General features: G+C 36.6%; 1 protein-coding gene across 6 annotated transcripts in view; it reads left to right on the top strand.

Annotated features, from left to right (window-relative positions):
- Hr78 (Hormone-receptor-like in 78) overlaps positions 1-24,602 on the top strand; it is a 136,166-nt gene that overhangs the window by 63,779 nt on the left and 47,785 nt on the right. For 2 of the 6 annotated variants that reach the window (XM_083117480.1, XM_083117483.1), the window contains exons 6-7: positions 8,898-9,110; positions 18,709-18,884. In XM_083117480.1, the coding sequence (XP_082973606.1) occupies positions 8,898-9,110; positions 18,709-18,884 (389 nt within the window). Of the gene's footprint in view, positions 1-8,882; positions 9,111-18,708; positions 18,885-24,602 lie in introns of all 6 variants that reach the window. The other 4 variants (XM_083117478.1, XM_083117482.1, XM_083117481.1 and 1 more) reach the window with 3 other exon arrangements.

Below are 24,602 nucleotides of genomic sequence, written 5' to 3'. Positions count from 1 at the left end.
CGAGGTCTTGCTGAAGACAGCCTTCTCCATTCAAAAAACGGCCTTTGTTTCTGCGTTTTCTCCCGGCGGCGGGCGACAGAAGGTTTATTTGGGGGCGCTGCTGACCTCCCTTTCCAGGGGGTTGTCTCCTTTTATTGGTCTGTTGACATTCTTGAAGTTTATGGCCCTCACAACGGCAGCCCCAACAAATTAACTTTGCAGAATTTTTATTGGCCCCCGCTTGCCCAAAAGATGCATCAAAAGAGGGTCTCTTGTGCCCTACGGTCGCGTCACCGCCAATGACCCTTCTTAGAAACGCGGTTGTTTCACAGCCCTTGATCCTTTTTCCTAAACCTGGATTGAGAGAGCATAAGGGTAGCTGGTCACTCTCGGTTCCCCCTTCGCTTGTCCTCGCGGACAAAGCTAAATGTTTTACTCCTGTTCTTCGCGAGGTGTCCTCTTCAGTGTTGCAAACTTCAGAAAAAGATAATTCCGTCTCACCGGCGAGTGGTGAATAATAAAGCCTTTCTGAATACAACCTTCTCTGAACAATGGCTGCTTCAGATTCCAATTCCTTCAAAGTATGAAATTGCATTCCATACAAATGCCTTCGGAAACTAGGGTGTGCATCAGATAGAATATGTTCTATTACTTCACATTTGTCTGTCTCTTTTTGCCTCATAGAAAACAGTTTTCTCATTCGACGAATAAACAATACAAGAGATTCTTCGCTCATTTGGAAGCGATTCAGAATCAAACGGTCAATTTCATTCTTATAATCTACAGAATAATATTCTTCTAAGAAAGCATTTTCAAAGCTCTTGAAATCTTCAAACGGGCGTGAAAATCTAAACCAATCCCCTGCAGCCATCCTTAGCGAAAACGGAAGAATCTTGTCAAACAATGACCTCTCCGAAATGCCCATGACATCCTTATAATTCCGCAACTCTTGCAAATAATCATGCGGCGAAATCTTGTCATCGCTCCCCGTGAAGACTGGAATCGGTAAATTTAACTTATAGAGAATTTTCTGAACTTTTTTCTCCTCTTCCTTAGCACTCTGCTGTTCAGTGCGAGATAAAGCAAGATTATTTAATTCCCTAATAATTTCCTCCTGAGATTTATCGCTTATATCCTGATTACCCAATAGCTGTCCAAGCAAATCTCTATCAATTTGTACTGCCATTTTTTCTACTTTACTTTTTCCACTACGTAATAACATTCACTTCTGTACGATCTTCGTTGTAAAAATTAAAAAATCTATCCGTCCGTCAGTCCGTCTATCTTTCAAACCTATAGACCTGACGACAATTTATACAACAAGATATATCCTGGACAATAGAGCCCCCATATGTGATAGTGTCGGCCCCCCTATCCCTCGTTTCTATCCAGCCCTCTGGATTACTTCCTACTTTCATCCCTCAATCTCTCCTTTCACCTCACCCTGGGTGCCAAGCGAGCAGATTATATTTGCGCCGGAATTACAAAAGGGGGGGTTTCACATAACAATTTATATTTGTATGTCCCTGGTTCGTTTACACATATACAGCAAGTGAATATACAACTGGTTAAATGGACAGTACCCTAGTTCTTGAAATTATAACATTCTCGTAGGATATATTGGTTTATTTTACGTAGTTATATATATACATATTTTACAGAGCGTTTCCATGAGTGTCTTGCATAGACCAAAATTACCAAATCTCTAATAATATAGTTGCGCACCTGTGGCATAACCATCGGCACTTCCCTTACCACCGAGTTAGCAAAACTATCTCGGTGGGCCTATCCTCAGCTTAAATGATATTCCGTTACAAATGCGTTTTCTTATGCCTTCTCTCTTTCTTTTGGGCATCAATTAATCAAATCCGGAAATATCCACATAATCAAAGCTTTTTCTAAAAGGGGACTTGGGACAGCAACAGGGGCTGGCATAACCAGATGCTACAGTATTTTATCCAGTCTAGCCACCATAAGTGGACTAAACTTGAGGAGACGTTCCTCTTTCGTCGATCAATGGGGAAACACTGTTTTTTATGCTAAAGCCCACTGGCCTTTTTATAGTCGGGGTAAACGTCCGTGGACGTGGACCCCGTAGCGTTGGAAAATTCCACTGCCAACGGTCCTTTGTAAGACAGCTAGCTCCCCCAACCGGGAAGGTAAAAACAGGGGAATCTAACATGAAGCAAAGCACAATCCAATAATACACACTTACATGCAATAATAACATAAAAATACACTCATGGAAACATATTACTTAACCCTACACCTTGTAGCTGGCCAGCAATTAATTATTACAATATACGAAAACCAGTAATGGTCAATCTGACCGTTACAGTGTGCACAAGGTGCACACACCTGCCATCTCGTGGAAAGGTGGCGAAATACATGTACTTCCAAATGTATATTTTAGTTTTTGTGAATACTCATTTACTTTTGATATCCCCTTGCAGTAACTGTGCTGCACCTTATTCCTGCCCACCGTTAAACATTTCTCCGGTGCTGACTCCAACATGGGACCAGTTAGCATTTTTGTTATCCTGTTTTTGTGTTATGTGGTGTGTTGTAACAAGATGTTACCAACATGTGGTGCAAGAAGTTTATCATCACAATAAACTAAATGTTGATTGTTTACTATTGAAAAGAAGTCTGAAGGATTTGTTTTGCATTAAAATTAGGAATTCTTTTAGATGGAGCATAACCCATGCATGTGCCAAAGTTTCACATAAGTAATATTCATTTTTGACACATACTTGTATTTTCACCTCTAGCTTTCACCACATATTGTGACTTGATCAAGAGGATGAACTTGTTGAAAAGAAAAGAAACTATGTTGGAAAGTAAAAGATTAACATAGATAAAATTAGTTAAGTTAAAACGAGGAAGCTGTTACTCTGTCAAGATGTTCTTGACAACCAGACATTGTGGAGTGAACATCCTGACAGGACAGCAGGTTCCTGGTTTTAACTTACGTAATTTTATCTTTTACCTTCCAACATGTTTCAAAAACTAAAAAAAAAAACAACAAAAAAACATGTCCATCCTCCTGATCAGGTCACAAAATGTAGTGAAAGATAAGAGGTGAAAGAACAGGTATGTGCCAAAACTGAATATTACTCACATTAATGTATTTTTTGTTTCATGTTTTGGAACATGTAATTCAGTTGGTATTAATAAAATGAATCTGAAGTTGTCCAGACAATGAATACCTACTAACCATATTCTTACTTTGTGATATGAATTCTAAAAAAAAAAGGTCACATATTTTGTGAGATTCACAATGATGCACAACTTGTAGAGTTCATTTTCCTGAGAGATGGCTGAATTTTTAATGTTTTTTATGTGCTTATACTAATGAAAATTTGTGAAAGATTTCACACATTCCATGGGATACCCCCAATTTCTTATCCTTGTTTTTTCACTGTCATTGTTCTTGCCAATATTATCTCTCTTTCGTATATGACTTTCTTAGTATTAATTTTATTTGATATTGCTGTATCTTCATTATTGCAATGCACATATTGTTACTAGAAGTCTCTTGTAACCATAAGTTGTGAATTTTAGGTCAAATGTGCATGCGCCCGACCCTGTGGCCGAGTGGTTAGCACATCGAGCTGCGACGCCAAGGGTCCCGGGTTCGAATCCCGGTCGGGCTTGGTTGTTTGTGAATGTCCATTCATCAATTTCATCATTTCATCACTCATCCCCATCTTCGCAAATTAGCCAAGAGGCACAAAACGCGAAGTAAAATAAATTAAATCAATCAATCAATCAATCAATCAATCAAATGTGCATGCAGGATCTTTTCATGTTTGGTAACTTGACTATCTGCACTGAAAGGATCCATTACTACAGCATGTTTCAAAAGTTGCAGCACCTTAACATTGATCTCTTGTAGCATGGGAACTGTAACAAATATTACATCAGATCTTCTACATTATGAACCCTCATCAATTTAGATGCTTTAAAATATTTTTGAAGGCAAGGCTACTCCATACAGGAAATTCTAATAATTAATTATGGTGCAAGAAAGATAGAATATATTTTGAAAATTGTAATGTTTGGAGTGAGAGTTATTATTTGAAGTTTTGCAATTAATGCCATATTCATCTGTGGTTTTCAACCAATCAGGGAATAGTGACTTTATAAGTGAAGTGAAAATTGATCGATTTTGATATTGTGGACACTTCAGCACATATGTTTTATTTGCCCATCACAATATGGGGATATGACCCCTAACTAAAAAAAAAATGAAGACAGACCTTGAACAAGAAAATAAAATACCTCCATTGAAAACTTTATTATTTTTTTTTAAAACAAATTCATTCATTCATTGCTTAACACGAGCTAAAAGTATACTGTCTCTGGAAACTAAAATATCCTATTAAAAGCTAAAGCTGTAAAGGGGAACAAAGCACACAGAAGGACAAACACAGCACTACTGGCTGTAGGTCCAGATGCCAGAGCCTCGTTGGCCTGCAACATTGCAGTTACTGGGAAGTAAGGTTGACTTCTGGGTGGTCCAGAAGGTCGCCCCTTACACCCTGTGAAGTAAAAATGTGACATTTTAGTGAGAAATGTTATTGTTTGGCAACACTATCGGTCCAGAAGTTTGTCTGAATATCCAGTCAATATGTGTGCTACACCTGATTATTCAATCACATGAAATAGCATAAATCATAATTTTGCACTGAAACTGGACTTCTTTGTTAATACATATAATAATTATCAATTGTGTGTGTGGATAAAATTCTGGACTGATAGTCCAGACATATTCTACGAAGACTAAACTTTTTTTTATCACTTCACCCAAGTTACATTCCCAAATCTATCAAGTGCTGCAAGTGACTTATTCTGGTTCCAAATAACAGATTAACAGGTTTAGGCACAACATTTCAAATTATGAACTTGACATAATTTCACATCTACTTTCTCCTTAAACCACTAATTAATTCCTATAATTTTCTGTGTGGAGCAAGCAGGCAATATAATCAAGGCGTCCCAGGTTCAATACCTGGTGGAGGCATATAGTGGTTCAGATCCCACTTTAAACTGTAGGTCCAGTCCCAATTATCCTTACTGTGCATAAAGTGGACTTAAAATACCAAATCAATCAAACAGGCAATAATGAGTATTAAAAAATATCTCAATGTATTGATACTCCATAATGCAGAAATTGAATTTAAATATTGTTATAACCAATCAATAGAGGCATGCAAATTTTGTTTTTGACAAAAATATGAAATACCATGCTGTAATGTTCATTTTTCATGTTTCTGAAAGGTGTGAGGTGCATTCTTCTATCCTGTTTTGTCACAAAATAATGCGAAATGAACTGCAAAATGCGAAACATACTCTTAAACACGAAATTTACCGTTTATATACAGATGCGACACTTTTTGAAGTCTGAAGTATCCTGTGAGTTATGCAATTCACGGAAAATTTATTAATTCTGCTGTAAATATTTGAGAAGCAAAAATGGAACGCTTTACACAGGAATAAACTTAATACTCGGGTAACTACATAAATGTGCTATTAGAAGGGGTAAGTTTATTTTGTGTAATAAGTGCAGTTTTTAAAACAAATTTAGGATTATATTCACAATTTTAAAACCAAAATGTCATTTTATAGAGCACTTTTGATGTGATTATTCACCGCTATAACACCGAAATTTTATTTTATTTACAGCTTTTGAACCCGAAATCGACTCTGTTTTTGTACCGAAATTTTGCTTTTTTATTTACCAAAAATATGTGCCTCTACCAATCAAAATTAGCATTGCATGATGTTTGGAATGTTCCATATTTAAGGACTTGAAATATTTGTGCATAAAAATTAGGGCTGAGCCGATACCACCATTTGCCAATACCTATACACTGACCGATTCCTACTGATATAGATCCACCACACCATTTGAAACTCCTGGCATTTGAGCAGTGGTGCTAGTGTCGCTATGCTAAGTTACAGGGAAGCCTGTTGTTCGCATATATTCCAAAGTTTCAGAAAGCTTGGCACTACTATACCAATACCTGAATAATTCCAGTATAAATAATAAGGCCTTGTTACTGAGTCAAACTAATTCATCGCATAAACAGGCACATATCTAGAAATATATTTTGGGGGTTGGTCTGAACCAAATATATTGGAAATAATAATAATATGAATGTTTATAATTAATGCATTAATATATGTCTATTCATAATATATAAGTTAATTAATATTATTATTACCTAAAATAGTAAAATGAAGCTATAAAATTAGAAATATAACAGCAAATATTCATTATCTAGTTTACATGTAGTTAAGATCAGTAAAATTTCTAAGAAATTAATGTCAAAGAAGTAAAAGGAAAAATTATTGAATAACAAGAAAATGATGTTAGGTTCAGTTGATATAGAGTAAAGTTCCTGATTAAAATTTGATGCATATTATTATAAGTAGTAGTTTACTTAAATCTTCTTTGGTACTGTCATTCAGTCACATGACCCCAATATAATCTTGGCAGAAATCAATAACCCTCGATTGACTGCTACCAGCAGTCACACAAAAGACTTACATAGAAGGGAAGAGCACAAGAAGAAGTTGCTGAATCCACTTCTGCTTGAACATAGATAAAAAGAAGCTAATTTCACCTCAACCTTCATCCTTCTTTTCCAAGAACTCTGCAGTCACCTGACTCAGAGTTAATATGGCATGATAGTAATGCTGGTTTAAAAACATCAACCTCTCTCACCTCCACAAGTTTTTGAGCAAGAATTGGCAATGAATGATTGCTTTTATTTCCACATAGTGTTTACAGGCAGTTAGATGCCTTCAAGTTTGGTTTAAGCTTCCATTTACCCATGCCTTTGATCTTGTCATCTGCTTCCCAGGAGAGTTGGGGTTTATCCAGCATTTCTAGGGAAATCTATTGAACTTCTTGTGCTGGCCTTCCAACATGTCACAAGGAAGGGTGAATGAATCTTTGAAAAGGACAAATGTTGAGACTAGTTGTTGCTCTTGGCTGTTCTCAAAATCATTAGCATTGGTGGAAAAAATTCAACTGATAATTATTGAGACTGATACTGCTGATATCAGCCGATATTGGTTCAGCCCCAAGAACAATATGAAAAATTGCATAAAATTCACAAAACCCATGATTGATTGCACACTTTTGAAATTTTGATTAGAATTAAAAATAATAATGTGCTATAGTTTTTACCTGAGTATAAATAAGTATATATGAAAAAGTACAAATCTTTGTTTCCTTCCCCTCTGTTTTTACCACTCAATATTTGCTAGTGACATTGCTGTGCACCCCCTGTTCTGTAATTTCAGTGATTTATAAGCAAGTAAGACCTGGTTTAGCCTGCATTTTACACCTGAACTTCTACATATTGCACATCCTAGTGTGCCAAATTATAAGATAAAGTAAGTTTTAACAAGAGAACAAGGATTGGTAGCGAGCTAGTGATTGCATTAAAATCTTAGTTTTAAAAACAAACTCAAAGAAAATAGCAGTGGAACCCTAATTTTATGTTCCTGGATTTTATGTTTTCCTGCATTAACATGAATTTTGATGGTCCCAACAAAACAAAATGTTATAAAATTTTCCTTTATTTTACATTTTCCTGAATTTTGAGTTTCTCTAGATTGGTCCCATCAAATCATAAAATAAGGTTCAGCTGTATTCCATTTTCTGAAACATTAACTTATAAAACATTAAAACCTTGTAAGTTAATGAATGTAATCCTTTGATGTGTATTCCCCTTATTTTCACACACTGTACACAGAAAAGTTTAAAGTTTCGATATAGAATTAAAGTTTCGATATAGAATTAAAATGAAAAATGAAATGCATAAACACTGTTAAAGTATCACACTATAGTTATAAAATCACCTTCAATATACTCATATTTTCAAGCCAAGAGTAAACTTTCCTTCATTAAGGCTCCTATCATAACAATGAAAAAGCATCTTTTTTTGATTGCTTGCAAATGATGCACAAATGACTCCTGCATTGAGATCAAACTTTGTTTTTGGGTTGGATTCACAGTGGAATCATGAGGATCCCATGTTATGCCACAATTACAATAATTGCACATAAGAACTTGTTTATTTGTACTATACTAGCCTTTACTATTGAACTCACGTGTGCAATATTTGTCACTCGCCACTTAAAAACTTGAGAGTTATCTTCCACAAGCAATGACTTAAAATCAAGTTAAGTATAGGATATATGGACACCAATGCAGTAGCATTGGACATAGGTTAAAGATATTTTGATATTTAGTCAGGGTTGTCTTCCTGGAAAAAACACTTTCGCAAAGGGATTAGGATTGTATTATCAGATGAATGTGTTGCACATTTTTACTACCTACCTGGACATAGTCATTTCTTTGTATTTCCTCCCCTTCCCCATAAAATTATTTTCATAATTCATTTTTGTACACAAAAGGAAAATACAAAAAATATCAAATGAATTAATAGAAAAGTAATATTTGAAAGACAAAAATTTGCAGACAAATTTTTCATTTTATCATATATGGTTCAACATAAAAGTCAAATTAAATGCATTTTTAACTTTTTGCAAAATTCCTGCATGCAGATGTTTCAGGTCCCTATTTATATTTTGTATCATCCCTGGATATGCATTGTTACTGTTTTGTTTGTTAGACATGGCTATGTTTAATACACGAGTATAAGATGCTCACACAAGTTTTTTACATACAAAGCCTTATGTCTTATTAACTTTACTTTCTAGTATATTATTGTGCTTTATTCACACTAACTGGCAATTAATTTATGTAATCTTGACGCTAGGAAAATATTTATATTTATATTTAAAAATTACAGTAATAATTCATTAATTACCACATAGAACCTTGAAACTGGGTATGAAACAGACAAGAGAAACATTTAAAGCTCCCCTTGTTCTAGCCGTCCAACATGAGCGGAAGCCAATCACTGAGAAGAGAGATTATTCATCATTGACAACAAATAACAGTGGTTCAGCTCTTTCTCCCAATCCTAGCAACAAGATTTTCATCCGGAAGGATTTAGTAATGGAATCTTTGTCTGCGGGGTTACCAGCTACATTTAGTCTTTCAGATTTGGGGCTTTTAGGTCATCCTGCCTTAGGTAAGAACACAGGTTAGTATTTTGTTCGATCATAGATTTTATCGCTGGATTATGAATTCAAAGAAACACGATATGATGTTAGCTTAAGAGCCTATGAAAGTGGGGGGATATGAAATCTATAGTAATTCCAGCTATTATTGTGTGAATAAACCTATGACCATACACCATACTACAACTACTCACAATAAAAGTAAGGTGGTGAATAATATGTAATGAAAAATGAATGGATATAATTTATGCCAACAACATGTCAACTCATAATGTAGCATAACGGTGGATAGTGAAAACAACCAGGTGTTTTTATGTGTTGGCACTGTATTATCATTCTTTTAGACACTCAACTTGTCCCATTCTGAAAGCATTTTACAAAACTGTTTTCAGGATACATAATGAATATTTGGCCATTTTCTTTATCTTATTGTCTTCAAATTTGTAACTCTTTAGTGCCATCTTCACTTTGGAAGAGAGCTAGAAATCTCTCGGAGATTAGGGGACCTGCAGTTGTGTAATCCAATGCACAAAATATCTTGTATAAAATACAATGTTATGGTGGACCTGCTGTCACTCCCACAGTTCTGCTATCTTTAACATGTTGCAATTTGTCTGTGACTATGCACTTGGGAACAGTATATTTTTAATGTGACCATAACCTTGCTCTGAACCACTTTTATGCCATTGTAGTTGATTACACTTTCCAATATGTCTGGTAAACTTGAAGGTGAAAATCTTACTGTTTGTGTGACAGAACTAACACTTTCAGCTAGCCAGATAAAAATATGCTTTCTCAAGTTTCTAAAGAATGAGCTTGATCTCGAAAGCTTCACATGATAGAAAAAAGAAGGAATGGAAAAAAAAATATGTTAGAATTTTCTTCGTCAGACCACATGTGATAGTTGGCATGAATGCTGCATTGGTAATCTACCAGTGCAACAATGAAAGCAACTTCAATATTTTAAGCATCATGTATATAACAATATCACACTCCGTAAGCTGCACGCTTCTTTAAAATTTTGAATTATTTTCCTTACCACCGCAATAATGGTCAGGAAAGCACTAGGTAACTTATCTACACTGCTCCCACGAAAACATAAGAGATGCTCATGCCTCTCTTCTAGTGTTCTTTCAGTTGCTTACATGCTTGTGAAGTGACCGGTCCCCCTTTGGCGGCACTCGGTACTGCACGCAGGGAACGTTTCCTACCTTAAATCATAGGATGCCAGCCATGAGTTTGGCGGAAATATGAATAATAAAACAATGGTATGTTCTTTGGAATGCAAATTATTTGTATGCTGAGACCATTGCAGTACCCATACGAAATGTCGAGAGTTGTCGAAATAACGATACTGAAAAGTGCCAACATTCGGTTCCTTTTATTCGAGTCTGTATGTCTTTTCTTACATATATCTCGTAACAGTAAGAGAAACATATTGAGATTTGAACATTTTAGAAATATATTTTTTAAGTTTCTTCGAGTTGTTTTTTCTACATTTGATTGCTTTTCCTGCGAGTCAGTAAGATTTTGACTGAGAATTTTGGAAGAGCTAGTTCCTTTCTAAGCCCATATAAGTTGTATGATTTCAATTCCTTTTTAAAAATACGTTGAAAATTTTTAGAAAACACACTGAAAATTTTGTGAATGGTGGTCATTTTTTAGTTTCTTCATTATATGGCAAAGTTTCAATAATTTTTAGAATAATATTTTGGTGCATTTGCTTCAAGAGTCTAAGCTTGTAATTCTATGAGACACTCGTTTTTTTTGTTACTTTATTCCTTTTAATAGCTAATAAAAATGTCTGAAATGGATATGTTTACGTTCATGTATATTTCGCCTGATTTCCAGTATGTGCTATAGTAGAACCACAAGCAAAGAAACCGGGTAGACCCGCGACTTCTGTACACCATACTCCTGCATGGAGGAAAGTGGCTCAGTGGAGCATGCTTCCTTATGGCCCGAGCTGAACAGAAGAAGGGAAAGCTGCACGGAGACTTTTTGTCAAAGGTTCTTTTGTTTGTGGTCACTCTATAGTGTAATTCAACATCAATTTGCATCAATAATTCCTGTAAATAATGTTGGTCTTGATAGGGTGGCACTGAGTGCCGCAGGCTACTATGAGGATGTGGATAACTGAGAGTTAAGAGAAAACATATTTCCAAGTTCAGCATAGGATATATGGGACCCGTTCATTATTAAGGCACTATAAGTGTCATGGTAACCACCTCACGTTAAGATTCTCTATTTTCCCAGGTCTTACTGCAACTTGTATAGTTTTAAAGCCATAGAAAAAAGTTTAAGGAAAAGTAACGACAGCATGAAACAGTCGACAAGTCTGAGTACTGACTACTGTAGTCAGTCACTCTCATGTCAAGTTTGTTTTTATTTCTTCAGCACCACCTAGAAATTCAATGGCAATTAGTTCTTGAGCTACAAATTTTGTTGTACATTGCAGCAAGTGGTAACTGTGGTCTAGTTGGTAGGATATCAGAATTGCATGTGGAAGACCCACGTTTGATACCCATGGTGGGTGATCAAAGGTTGGAATTTTTACAGTCTTGTCCCCACATAAGGAGGCTTTGGGGCTCACCCACCCTCAAATCAATGGGTACCTGGAGACAACCTGGGGGGAGGGGGTAAAGACAGCTGGAGCATGGTGCTGATCTCACCACCTCCAAAGTGGCAGAGATCAAGAATGTGTGGGTCCATACATCCCCTAAATGTGCCTTCATGGCACTGTGCTATATGCATGGGGAACTTTACCTTACCTTTACATCACAGCAAATTTGTAAAGCATGCATTTGAAAAGTTCCTGTCTGGAGAGGCACAAGGTTTCATCTGCTGAAGGTTAATTTGGCTTTCACCAACTTTGGAATGTGCAGTATTTTTTAAAATATAAGTTTCACAGTTTTTAAACTTTCCTAAAGAACATAAGATTTTTAATGGAATACACAATGATGGTTGTTTGAATGACTTCACTTATTTAGAATATCATGGAACTTGATAAATGACTTTTAAGGAAGAAGAGACATTGCAGGTATAAAACCAACAGTTAACATGGAAATATCTAGTGCTGAGAACTCAAAATTTTCCACCTGTGCAGAGTATCATGTTGATCAACAAGTTTGAGGAAATATTTATTTTTCTAAAGTCAAAATAAGGTATTATTCTTGAACCATATATGTATAGTCAATGACAATGGAAGCTGCAATAGATATATACTGCACATATCTTACAAGTGAGCTTTTAGAGAGAGTGAATCTGTAAGATTGTTATTTGGTTAAAATGCTGTCATGGAATATCAAGTTACATATTCAGACCAGAGTCCCAACTAAAATTTTGTATTTTCTACTCTTTCATTTTCAGTTTCTTTGTATGCTAGAAGTTAGGGATGTGACGAAGCTGAAAATTTACCGGTGCCGATGTACTCGCCAATAATTTTTGGAACTGATACCGATATTTAATTGATTCCGATACATAAGATTATTAAACAGAAATGGGATGCTATTTTCAGCATGACAAAAATAAATTTGCTATGTACATTTCTATTGCATATCATATGTATATACATATATATTCTCAAGAGATGTGAATGTACATTTGCATCTATAAAATGTTATGTGAACCTTTAAGAAGAACATGGATTCTCAAGAGATTTAACATTAGTACACAAGCAGTTCTTTGAAATGCAAAATGAATTCCTGTTTTGCCAGATTCAACTTCAGAAACACGAGATTTGGAAGCACTTCAGGAAGTAACCTACTTCTTCTCTTATTGCAAATCTGTTCAGCAACACTGAACACTCAATCACTGAATACTGATGCAGCAGGTATGCCCAAGTATTTTCTCAGGACTTGCTTCAGGTTTGAATATTCATTTTTGAATTTCCAATACAACAGCAGATCCTGGTTCAGCAATGTACTGATTTATTTCCGATTTGTAGTTAGGTTGATCCTTTGAATGAGAGTTTGCAATAATTTTATTACAAAAACTCTACAATAATGACGAATCATAACCAAATTTTCAATAAATCTTACAAAACTAGAATATAAAACTTATTAGAAGGTAAAAGCTCTAGTATAATCTGTACCGGTTTAAATATCGGATTTATGCCAATACCGATGTGTCAATTTTGCCCGATTTTCATACATCTGTAACCGGCTTCGGCACATCCCTACTAGAAGTGATTTGTCGAATTGCTTCTGGGAGGTGAAGGTAAGGTAAAGTTCCCTATGCACTTTGCACCATTCCATGAGGCATATATAGGGGGATGTGGGGGTAGGGCCCCACACATTCTATTGATCTCTGCCATTTTGGAGGTGTGATGTGATCAGCACCATGATCTGGCCACCTTTACCCCCAGAGTTGCCCCTAAGTATCCATTTAAATTAGGCTGGGTGAGCCCCAGAGGCACTTTATGCTGGGACAAGGCCTCAAAAAATTCTGAACTTAGATCACTCACCCTGGGAATCAAATCCCAGGTGGCAGTCAGATGCCCTACTGAATAAACTACAGCGGCTCCTTCTGGAGGTGATATGTATTTTATTTCTTGTCTCACAAGCAATTATTAAGTTCCCTCCCATACACACAAAGTGTGTGTTATGTGGAATTATTAAAATTTTGAATACAGTAGTAATACTCTTAGTAAATTTTTGTTTGAAAATGATGGAATTACTCGACTCTAAATTTGGGAGTGACAGCAGGACTTTTGAAGCTTACAATGGTACAACCATTAGAAGAGAGTTACCGGTGTTCTGTTTTGTGTGAGAATGATCATATCATTGAAGTCCATAAGTTTCCATTTTAGTTCTATTTTTTCTTTCATACTCTGCAAGAAAATTTTTAACATTAGTGTAAAACAAACAAAAACTTTGTGAATAGATTTTTATCTGTTGTGTTATATGTGGGGATCATTTCACATGATAGTAAATCTAAGATATTCATGTTCTGGCTGTTAAACAAAATTTAGAGGGAGTGTAATTTTTAACCTAATATTAAATTCAATAATGCAGTTTTATATTACTAAAGGTAAGATACTGTACTGTAATTTCTGAATTCAAAATGTTACTTATTAAGGAGGTATCATTTATTCCACTTTTAAAAACTGTTCTGTCCATTATGGATTTTGCAACCCTTGCCACATTCACATTATTTATTTGTTTAGTGAGTAGATGTGAAGGGTTAATGCAGTTATGTATGTTACAATTTGTGCAATTATATTTTAATTTTAATGCAGTTAATAAGATATGTGCTCTTTCTTTTGAAAATAGTTGACATTTATATTATGAAGCTCCCAACTGTTTAGATTTTTAAAAATACTTTTGGTTGCCAATTCATTGCATCTAGAAATTTGTAGAAATTAATTTAGCTCCAGTGGGAGTGTTGTTTTATTTTTTTTATTTTTCCAGAATGCCAATTTTTGTTAGAGAAGATTATGAGAAATTATTGTAAGGTCATAATTTGCAATTTTTTTGATTGGCATCCTGCTTGTTTGTTGTTTTGGGACCAATACAGGTCATGTGCAGCACTTGATGGGTTTGAAAATAGCAGTTTTATGGTAGAAATGAAGTTTGGAAATAACAGTTTTATGGGAGAAATGAAAAAGTGACATATTAATTGTTAGTAACACTAGAAATCCAGAATTTTGTCTAGATGCAGGCAAGTACTGACCATGCAACCACATGAAAAATCGTTAATCATAATTTTGCCCTGAAATGGCACTTTCAAAACTTCATCTTTGCATCTAGTTATGCTGGTTAGACTTCCTTATGCTCCATTCCTGATAGACTGGTATGAGGGAGATGACTTGCTTAGTGGCATAATCTTAGTAGTATTGCCAGGTGCAACCAAATTTACCACCATAAGCTGAATTGCTGAGGAAAATTATGATTTATAACTTTTCATGTGGTTGTATGGTCAGTACTTGGGTACATGTTGTCTGCCATTGTTTACAAAATTCTGGACTACTAGTATTGCTAAGATTACCGATGTGGCACTGAAATATCATTTTTTCACTTCTCCATAAAATCAATATTTCCAAACCCACCAGTTGCTGCTACACATTACCTATACTGGTTGCAAACCACAGATTACCATGGCACCAATCAGAAACCGAACATTATTTGAGTTTTGAGTGTCCACTTCATGCACAGATAGGCTAATTGGAATGAACTACAGTTTAAAGTGAGATCTGAAACACTATGCACCTTCACTGCACCTGAAACCCTTGATTAAAAGGTGACAATGCTACCACGATGCCATTGGGGAGGTGGACTGCAAATTATGACCCTGCAAGTTTGCTATACTGTCCCATATATAGTAGGGATTGATCAATCTGAAATTTTTGCTTATACAGTCAACTCTCGATTCTACGACCCCGGGTATAACGACCCTCTCGAAGTAACGACCCTTTTCCCGGGAACCGTGAAAAAGATAGAAAAATTTGAAAAAAAAAAGTTGAAAAATTGAAGGAAATCGGCCGAAAAATGTGTTGTTTTTTTCCCCACTCATTTCCTTCATGAGCGCTCTACCGCTCACAATTGGGTCTGAACTAAAAATAGACACCACCACACCATGCTTGAGTGATATCCAATAGCACTTGGCCTCTGCCCTCCCCTCCCTCAAGTGCACCAATGTTACCCCGCACCCGACGGCCGCTACCCAACACGCCAGGCTTGTTTTGCAACGCTTTCTCTTGGATACGCGAGAAGAGAAGATTGAATGTGCTTGGATGTTATTCTAAATCGACCTTGACTTGTTTCCTTGTCCTAAGAGCTGCTGAAATCTCGCAGGTGAGGAGGGGGGAGCAACCCGAAATGACTGCTGTACTTGCAGCATTTGCCAATGTCTTTCATCGATAAATACACCACCTTGAGAGATAAGATCGCAGGAATGTTCGAAAATACAGATGCGTGGCACCTGGAAGTCTGGCCCATCTGTCCAGCTCTGACCTAGATTTCAGTAGGTTCCCGTGAGTGAGCTACTCTCGGCTATTGTAGCCGACAACTTCCAGTAACCGTTTCCATTCAAAACATGTTCTTTGTTCCCTGCAACACTTCATAAAAAGCGAAACTGTTAGACATAATCAAAACCACATAGGTGAACTAAAGATCGTCAACCCGCTTAATGCGTTGTCATCCAGGTTTCCACAAAAGTTTACTTCGATCTTACGTGCATCATAACACCCGTTTCCCACTTCATATGTTTTCCTAATTGTGTCGATGTCCTAATATCTGCTAAAAAAGTGTTCCGTTGGCTTACTGACTTCTCCCTCTTTTCCTGTCAGGAAACGAAGGGGGGGGGGGGGTGCGATGCAGATAGTTTCAGCCACGATTTTCTTGCTGATGCGGGCTGATTACAGGCGAGGGTGGAAAAGGACCCACCCCTCTTCCTTTCCTTTGACATGTAAAATGGGGCAACCAGTTCTGGATATATTCTTGAAAACAAACAAAAACCATAGAACAAGTAAAACAAAAAGGGACCACCCCCTTTCCCCAGCTCATTCTCCACCACTGGTGGCACGGCAATGTTGATAATTGCAGAATTCAGTTGTTTTTTTAAATTTATTTATTATATATTTTTTTTAATGCTGTTGTCTGCATAGGAAATATTGCCCGTATTATTGTCTGTTGCGTGGTAAAACGTAAAGCAAGGGTCATTTCTTTCTTTACACTGCTGTTAAAAGTTCCGTCTTCGACAGTTGCGTTATCTTTAAAATGCTGGGACTTTTCTCTTCCGCCACCTGTTGCTCGAACTTCCAGCCGGTCTCTTTGTTTTTACGATGCAGCTGGCGCCAGTGTTTTGTCTAGCGTCTGCCTAGCGTCTGCTAAGCTCTTGCTTGCAGATAACAGCGATGACTCATCCAGCTCGAAGAAAAAAGTTATTGTTTTGAATCTCGCAAAGTTGTTTTGATTTGAGGATAACTAAATTCGATCTCCAGAAAGCAAAACAAAGAGTTACAATAACTTCATGTTCTGCGCCTTCTGATAAGCACAACTGTAAATTTAATTTACCTTTCTTCAGAACCATTCATGTGGAGGAAAAAAAAAGTGTGTTCAATGTAGGAATGGTCGCTGAGACTGATTAAAAAGACATTATTCAAGGGGAAAACGTTTGGAGGGGTGGGTGTTTGACATCGAGAATACTCCTAAATCCAACATTAAATTGTCGATTAACGTGAGAGTAAATAACGATCTACCATTTTGATATGTGAAAATGCGCAGTTTCATAAAGCTTGTTTTCAGTTCAATTTATGCTGCTGGGCTAATCGGGACTAAATATACAGTTTAAAGTGAAATTCAATTCCAAACCCGAATGATTATTAACTGCCACGTTGTTTAATGACCTGTCCTACAATACGCTTTGGGTGAAAATAGATCGCAAGTTGCGCATTTCCTTTTTCACGCTGGATTACAATGCAAGTCAAGGAAGGAGTTTGGACTGCTCCCTTGAGTGGGGAAGGAGGGTGAATGAAGTTGGTTGAAGCAAAGAAAAGTGACTTTTTTTACGATGTATTTTACACAGCCGAAGTTGTGTTGTTTCTCCCGAGAGATCTAATCTTACCAGTTAATCTTGTAACAGACAATGCTCCAGTAAACCCGTATAAAATCCAACATTCATTCTGCCCGATTATCTCCCGACTTTTGCTGGCACCGGTCTCTCTGGTGTCAAGATTCTTCGAGTTCCGCTTGCAATAAACGAGAGATTGTTTTCCTTTCCATAGGTCTCAGTGGAAACGGGTTTCTCATTAACTAGAATTGTAAGAATTTCCTGGAAAAGCAACGACTGTGCACAATTGAAACAAAGTAACATTATTTTAAATTCTCTTTTGTGAAAACTTTTTCATGTTCTATTTTCCTTCTCACAACACGCATCCTGTGCATAACAGGTTGTATAACTACCAGGATAAATGGTGTTACCATCTCCTAGGCATCTTTGCGTCCGTTTGAGCTCCCTTTAAGCTGAAAATTGGTGCAAATTCCAATAACGACCCCTTCGAAATAACGACCCTTTTCCCGGGAACTGTGAAAGGTCGTTGAATCGAGAGTTGACTGTACTGGTAAAGTACCAACATAAGATTTAATTATATCAATATCTGGTATTTTATCGCTCTAATATAAAATTATAAATGTTCTATGAAGATCCTGAAGGGTTCTTTCACATCTTTAAGTAATATATGTGAACAGGTGGTTGCAATAAATTTATGCATACAAAAGAAACTGTTTATTTAGACATTTACCTTTATATTCATTAAAAAATAACAAAGTGGCAGAATTTTGTACAGAATTACTCTCTATTTTCAGAAATAACAGATCAGTGAAGTTATGGTCAATTTTATCAATAAACTTGATATATCAATCCCTATGCCAGCCAATACTGATTAATCTGTACTACCCCTACCACATTTTGAATGTTCAATATTCTCTCAAGGTAAATCAATGCATGTGATATTTTTTAGCCAGTTGAGTTGTTCAGTTGTTCTGAACCATATATTTTAATGTGTTTTGGCTGCTCCAAATTGTGTATTATTATTCAGAATACTCTTGGGTCTTCCTAGATTTTAATTATAATTATACCATTGAAATGTTTTACATTTAAAATGTATTGTTTTAATTGTAGGTGGAGATAACAATAATCCGTGGCATTCGTCACCAACCCATGGAAGTGGTGAAGAGGAGGGTTCTGCTGATAGCTTGCCTGCCAATGGTGACTCGGGTGATGGTCTGAGTCTGGCTCATGACAAAAGCCTCATCTCTCGTGCCTTTGACACTATGGCCAAGGTAGTAGGAGATGTCGTAAGTGATTTAAGTAGAATTCAAATTAGTACTTTTTGTTTTTAGAAAAGACTATAAATTCTTTATACAGAGGAAAAAACAGTCAGGTTACGTAGGTTTGTAGATAATAATTCATCCGATAAATGAAGCATTTTTTCCTCATTAAAATTTCTGCTCAGGGCAGCATTGTACAAAACTGTCTTTTGGTGCATGCACTTCGTTCGGTGATGCAAATTCCCCCACCTTTGATCCGTCTTCTGTTTTTGTAGATTTTGACTTTCTTCAAAGCAGACATTTCGGCTGTAATAACTAGGGTGCAGATTTATAGGCACTAAAAACCTCTCAAATAGGCACAAAAAATGATGAAAATAGGCACTTAAAAAGGCACTATAAAATAAGAAAGGCACCAAAATAGGTACTTGAAAGGCACCCTAAAATAAATAAAAGACATTAAAGTAGACATTGAACCTGAACTTATTTCAATTTTCTTCTTCCAATGCACATGTACAGTATACTGTATTAGCATTATAGTATATATGTAAAAAGTGCTAACCAAAACTATTAATACTATTTTGATCGAAATTCACATTTGCAGGAAATCATCAAAGCAATTCTCAGAAAAAGAACTTGTGCTAACAACTGTTACGTGCATAATTGTTCACAAGTGATGAAAAAACCATTTGCACTATTTTAACCAAAAAATATTTTAAAGGATGTTACCACAGATAAAGATATATAAGCAGATCTTCATCGAAGGCAGGAAACTTGCTGCATGCACCTCCCACTGAGAAATTGCCGCTTGCAAGAAGTTGGGAAATAATACGTTGAGAGGCACTGAGAGCACCACTCGCACTTTTTGCTTCCACTTCTTCTGCCTAGCAGTTGGTCACGCGTGTCGGCAGACGAATGAGCTGCTTGTACCCCACTGATTGCATCGCATTGAAAAATGCATTATCAGCTGCAGTAGATTTCATGACATCATGATTTGTATCTCTGACGAGAACCGAAGCGTGGCAAGCCAGAAAAGACTGGAAAATAGTTTCTTATTTTTCATTAAAAATGACTGGGGTCTTGGGATGTCTATACGTGCATCCGAAAATTAAGGGTTAGTCGTTTTGTTTGAGATTCAAAGACACCCACAATGCTCCAATGTGCACATCTGACACAGAATAAATTAGTTCCGATATTACGTTGCTTTTTTACGTAAAGAATAATGCCGTCCCTTCTTTGGGAGAGCCTATACATTTTGAACCCTTCAATTTCAACATGCCGATCTGGAATAGAATCATCTAGCCAAGTCTCGATGATTGCAACGCATGTGAAATTAGTTATGTTTGAAGCTGTGCACAGCATTTTTACCTCTGGACTGCGGTTTTTGGTTGTTTTTAAAAAAATCATAGAAAAAATATTTTTAATTTGTTTTTATTTACCACACATTTCTTGAATCTACAAAACTTCCTCTTTTCAATGAACAAAAATTTGTTAAATTTTCTTATCATTTTCAGACATTTTTGAATATTTCTTTCAGCAATGTTTTGTGAAAAAAAGTACAACATTGTAACAAATGTTAATATAGATATTTTAAGTTCGTAATCTGGAAATTTCATTAATTAACTACAAAAACTATCAATACGTCTTTTGAATCTTGCATAAGAATACTTTTTATGTGCACATAAAAATAATTACAAATTACAGGTAATTAGCTTTTGTATGAAAAAAGTGGCTGCAAGACGGGACCAGACGATGTATCAGTTGGTTCTGCATCATCTGTAAAAATTAAACAAATAAATAAATAAATTTTCATTTGACATACACTATACAAAACAATAAATGGAAAAACTAAAAATACACAGTGCATGTGGGAGAATCAAGCAAGAGGCAAAATGAATAGACCCAAAAAATTTACCTCTTCTCACTTCATTCATAAAATACTAGAGTTTGTAACACTGTTTATATTGTCAACAATAAACTATTACGAATATAACCTACCTTCCAAATCTTCAAATTCATCTGCATCATGAAAATCGTTGCTAACTTCAAACTCTGAGGCGGAATCCTCATGCGAAATTTCCGCTATACAGTCTGGATCTAACGACGCTATTTCCAATTCAACGTACATCAACCCGACAACAAAGAGTCGCAGGTGCGAAATAAAAATAGCACATGAGTCACGTAGCGGTCGGAATTTCAACAGAGGGGCTTGAATGAACACGCACATGAGATGAAGTACAAACATAGCCCATAGTTCAATTGGCAAAGCGATTGCATACCGCAGGATGGGCTATGCCCGTCGTGAGACCCCTATGTGTTAATATTGATGTGGCCCACCGTGATATTTTCCGTGTTATCTGCAGTAACATGCGGTGACATCGACACTTGGGGTAGCAATGAGTGGCATGCCCAACAGGAGTTAGTGTGGGTCATATCACCCCCCCCCCTTCCTTTAGGGCCCAGTATTCCTAAAAAAATAATTTCAAAGACTGGAAAAATTACAAAATTAGGAATGACTACTAAAAAATTGTACACGTAATTCCCACCCCCTTTCGAAAATCAAAAACGATTTGATTTGACTACGGAGCCAGAGATGCCGGGTTCGAATCTTTGCTTGGCCATGGGCGCTCTTTTTGTGTGTGTTCATCAATTTTATCATGTCGTCTTCTCGATTAGCCAAAAATGGTGGAAAGCAAAGTAAAGTAAACAAAATCAAACAATCAATCTATGAATGATTTGGTTTGATTTTTGTTACATAACATCACTTTTTTGACACATTTGGTTAATCAAATTATCACCAGCTAGACTACAAATGGCAGATTTAATTGCACTTCAGGTAGTTCTTTTTGAACAGAGGAAGTGTTATCCTCAGTTTATATTGCATATTTCGCAGCGTTTTTCACGTTAAAGTGCAAAATTTGGTGTTATTCTACAAAAATGACATAATTCACGTTATTTCCCAACACTGAAAACCTGCCACCTTAAGCTACCAAAATACATTTTAAACACTTTATTTTGCTTTCCTCAACATTTCGGTGGTATCGTTAAAATGAAAACTTCACGTCCCAATATAATAGTACACCAATACTGTAAAAGGATGATGGGACATTGACATTTTTAGTGTTTTTTGTATGTTCGTTTGACACCAATCCATTAAATTAGGCACACGCTGTGTGGATTGACATCTCTAAACTGGGAGGAACCAGGCAACGTCGACGTCTATAGTGTTTCAAAGGCAACAGATCCCGTTGCAGTAGCTTTTGCAGAGACGATTTCACACAGGTAAAACAGCGCCAGGGAAAATGCAGGTTAAGCGAGGCCGGCTCGGTAGCTCAGTGGTAGAGCAATGGCACGGATTGCCAGAGACCCGGGTTCGAGCCTTCATTTTTTCTCTGAAAATCTACGTAGTACATCTCCTGTGTGTGCCTAATTTAATGGATAAACATTTATATTGTTTAGTAAATTGCTGACATGTTTCTTGAAACATAAAAAGTAACAGATTTCCTTACATTATTTCTTCATTAGTTAAGCACCTTTACTCACCTTATTGTCACAGCAATCATTTTCTGGAGAGATGCATTGTCCCATAACTGTACCAGTGATCTATCAACACCTCCATAGTATTTCATCAACACCCCTCTCTACCACATGGGTCCATTTAGGATCATTTTGACCCTGAAACCTGCCTAAATAATGTTCTTGAAATCCCCACACCCTTTCTGCTGGAGAAATCTTGATATACATCTGACTTATCTTTACCTTGAATGCTGACCAAGTTACTGTACCTCATTCAAAAATAATTGAAATGTTTTATTTCATCGCCCATACGTGTAACTGCGATTACTAAATTCACTCAGTAACGTCTTTTATATCTATTAAGGTGGTATTTATATAGAAGATGAGAGAGACTCAAGATAAATAAAACCACATGTGAATGATTTTTCTGTGATAAATTGTTCAAGTGTTCCGTGAAAAAGTGCCCGATTTTATTACGTTATTTCTTCACAGGGTGGCTACTCACCGGGAATTATGCCTGAATTCTACTTGAATTTTTCTATGTAGACGTGAAAAATTAGAAATTTTTCTAATCCAAATTCTATTCACATTTTATGCAAATAAAAATTATTTTCGGAAAATTTTCTTGCTCACTTTGATCGCAATTCCTGCTTTTCTTAGTCTTATCAAGTTTATAACCATAGATATAGTTCGACCACAAGGGGAAAAAACCTTCCGTCGAAAGCGTTTGCGCATCTTCCCTTCCATTGTCAGTGCTCGGGGCAGTGTTGCGCCAGATCAGACTTGAAAAAATCAGGAGATTGTTCCTTGAGAAACCAGATCATCTGCTATGAAATCCAATGATCTAATAGTAGCGAATAAACGACATTTTTTTGGGGGGGGTCATAGGCGTGTGCACTTGGGGGCAAGGGAACGTCCACAGATTTTTCTGCGAGGGGGAAACAACGGTTTCTTTTTCTTTTTTTTTATCAGGTGGGTAAACTAGGCATATTAACCCGTAATAGCATTGCCCTCTCAGAAAACACCACTTGAGTTTGAAATTACCACGTTTCTATTATAATAATGGATGTAAATTACTGTGACTGAAATCGACTCATAGGTCTGAAATAATAGGTACTTTTATGTCAACATTCATTTTCCAGAAGGGAAGGGAACGATATAGGTTGTGAATAACCTAGAGTCGCCAAGCAAAGGGTTACAATAAAAGCCTCCTGCTGCAGTGGCACGCGTTGTTTAAGGTGTAAACGTCACAGATACTTATGTAACAATGGTGCTAAACCCAGCACCCTGTGTTTGGCGAAAAGAAACCGAACATCTCCATTTCAGGAGCAGATGTGTATGAAACAAAAGAAAGTAAACCGTCCGAGGGACCCGACCAAAGTCTTTCATCCCTTCCGCATCTTCCGGTGGTAAAATCTAAGAGGGTGCACGGAAAACACCCTCAAGTTTGCCCTTTCTCAGCACCGACACAAGGGGTCTGCCATGCCTCTATTTCCTGTCAGTAAATTATAGAAAGTTGTGTTCACAAATGAAGCTAACGTGCCACCCTTCATTGTCGGGAATTTTCCACAATCTTTCAAGTCGAATGCTAACAATAACAAATTAATTTGCCTTCTGCTGGTGTTCGGTGTACAGGTATCGTTAGGGGTTGGCATGCGTCCTGCACCATAATGTGAAAATCAATTAAGTATGTGAAATATATTGGTGAATTATACAGCATGTCTTCCTCAATAATTGAAGATAACAACGCTTATGCTAGGGTTCACCTATCCTCCCCATCCACTAGAAATAAACACACACATATGTGAGTGTGTATAAAATAATTTGCCCACGCTACGAAGTCAGAGGTTCTACCTAGCAAGGCATGGACGTTTCACTGTGTTTGTGTCACTTCATCCATGTCATCACTTCTTCATTCATCCTTGTTGTTGTACTTACCCATAGAAGCACAAAAGTGACGTAAAATAACTAAAATAGAAATAGAGTTTGGGGTGGGATAAAATACAGCCATCTAAAAATAGTAATGTAGTAAAAGTAATAAAATAATGTCCTAGCACAATTGAGTAGCGTTTGACATAATTTCACAGTTCAAACAAGCCTTTTCACGGCTGAGTGGAGTTCCACTCCACCTCTCCCTTCCATGTTCAAGTAAGAGGAGCAGGAAACGTGTTTTTAAGCTGGCTGTTTGAGGTTCCATAACAATAGTTTATCAAGGAATTCTCCCGAGAAATC

Source organism: Lepisma saccharinum, chromosome 2 (assembly GCF_977018435.1).
Source record: "Lepisma saccharinum chromosome 2, izLepSacc3.1, whole genome shotgun sequence".
Classification (NCBI taxonomy): Eukaryota; Metazoa; Arthropoda; class Insecta; order Zygentoma; family Lepismatidae; genus Lepisma; species Lepisma saccharinum.
Note: the sequence above shows the minus strand (reverse complement) of the source record. Positions and strands in the feature narration are given on the sequence as shown.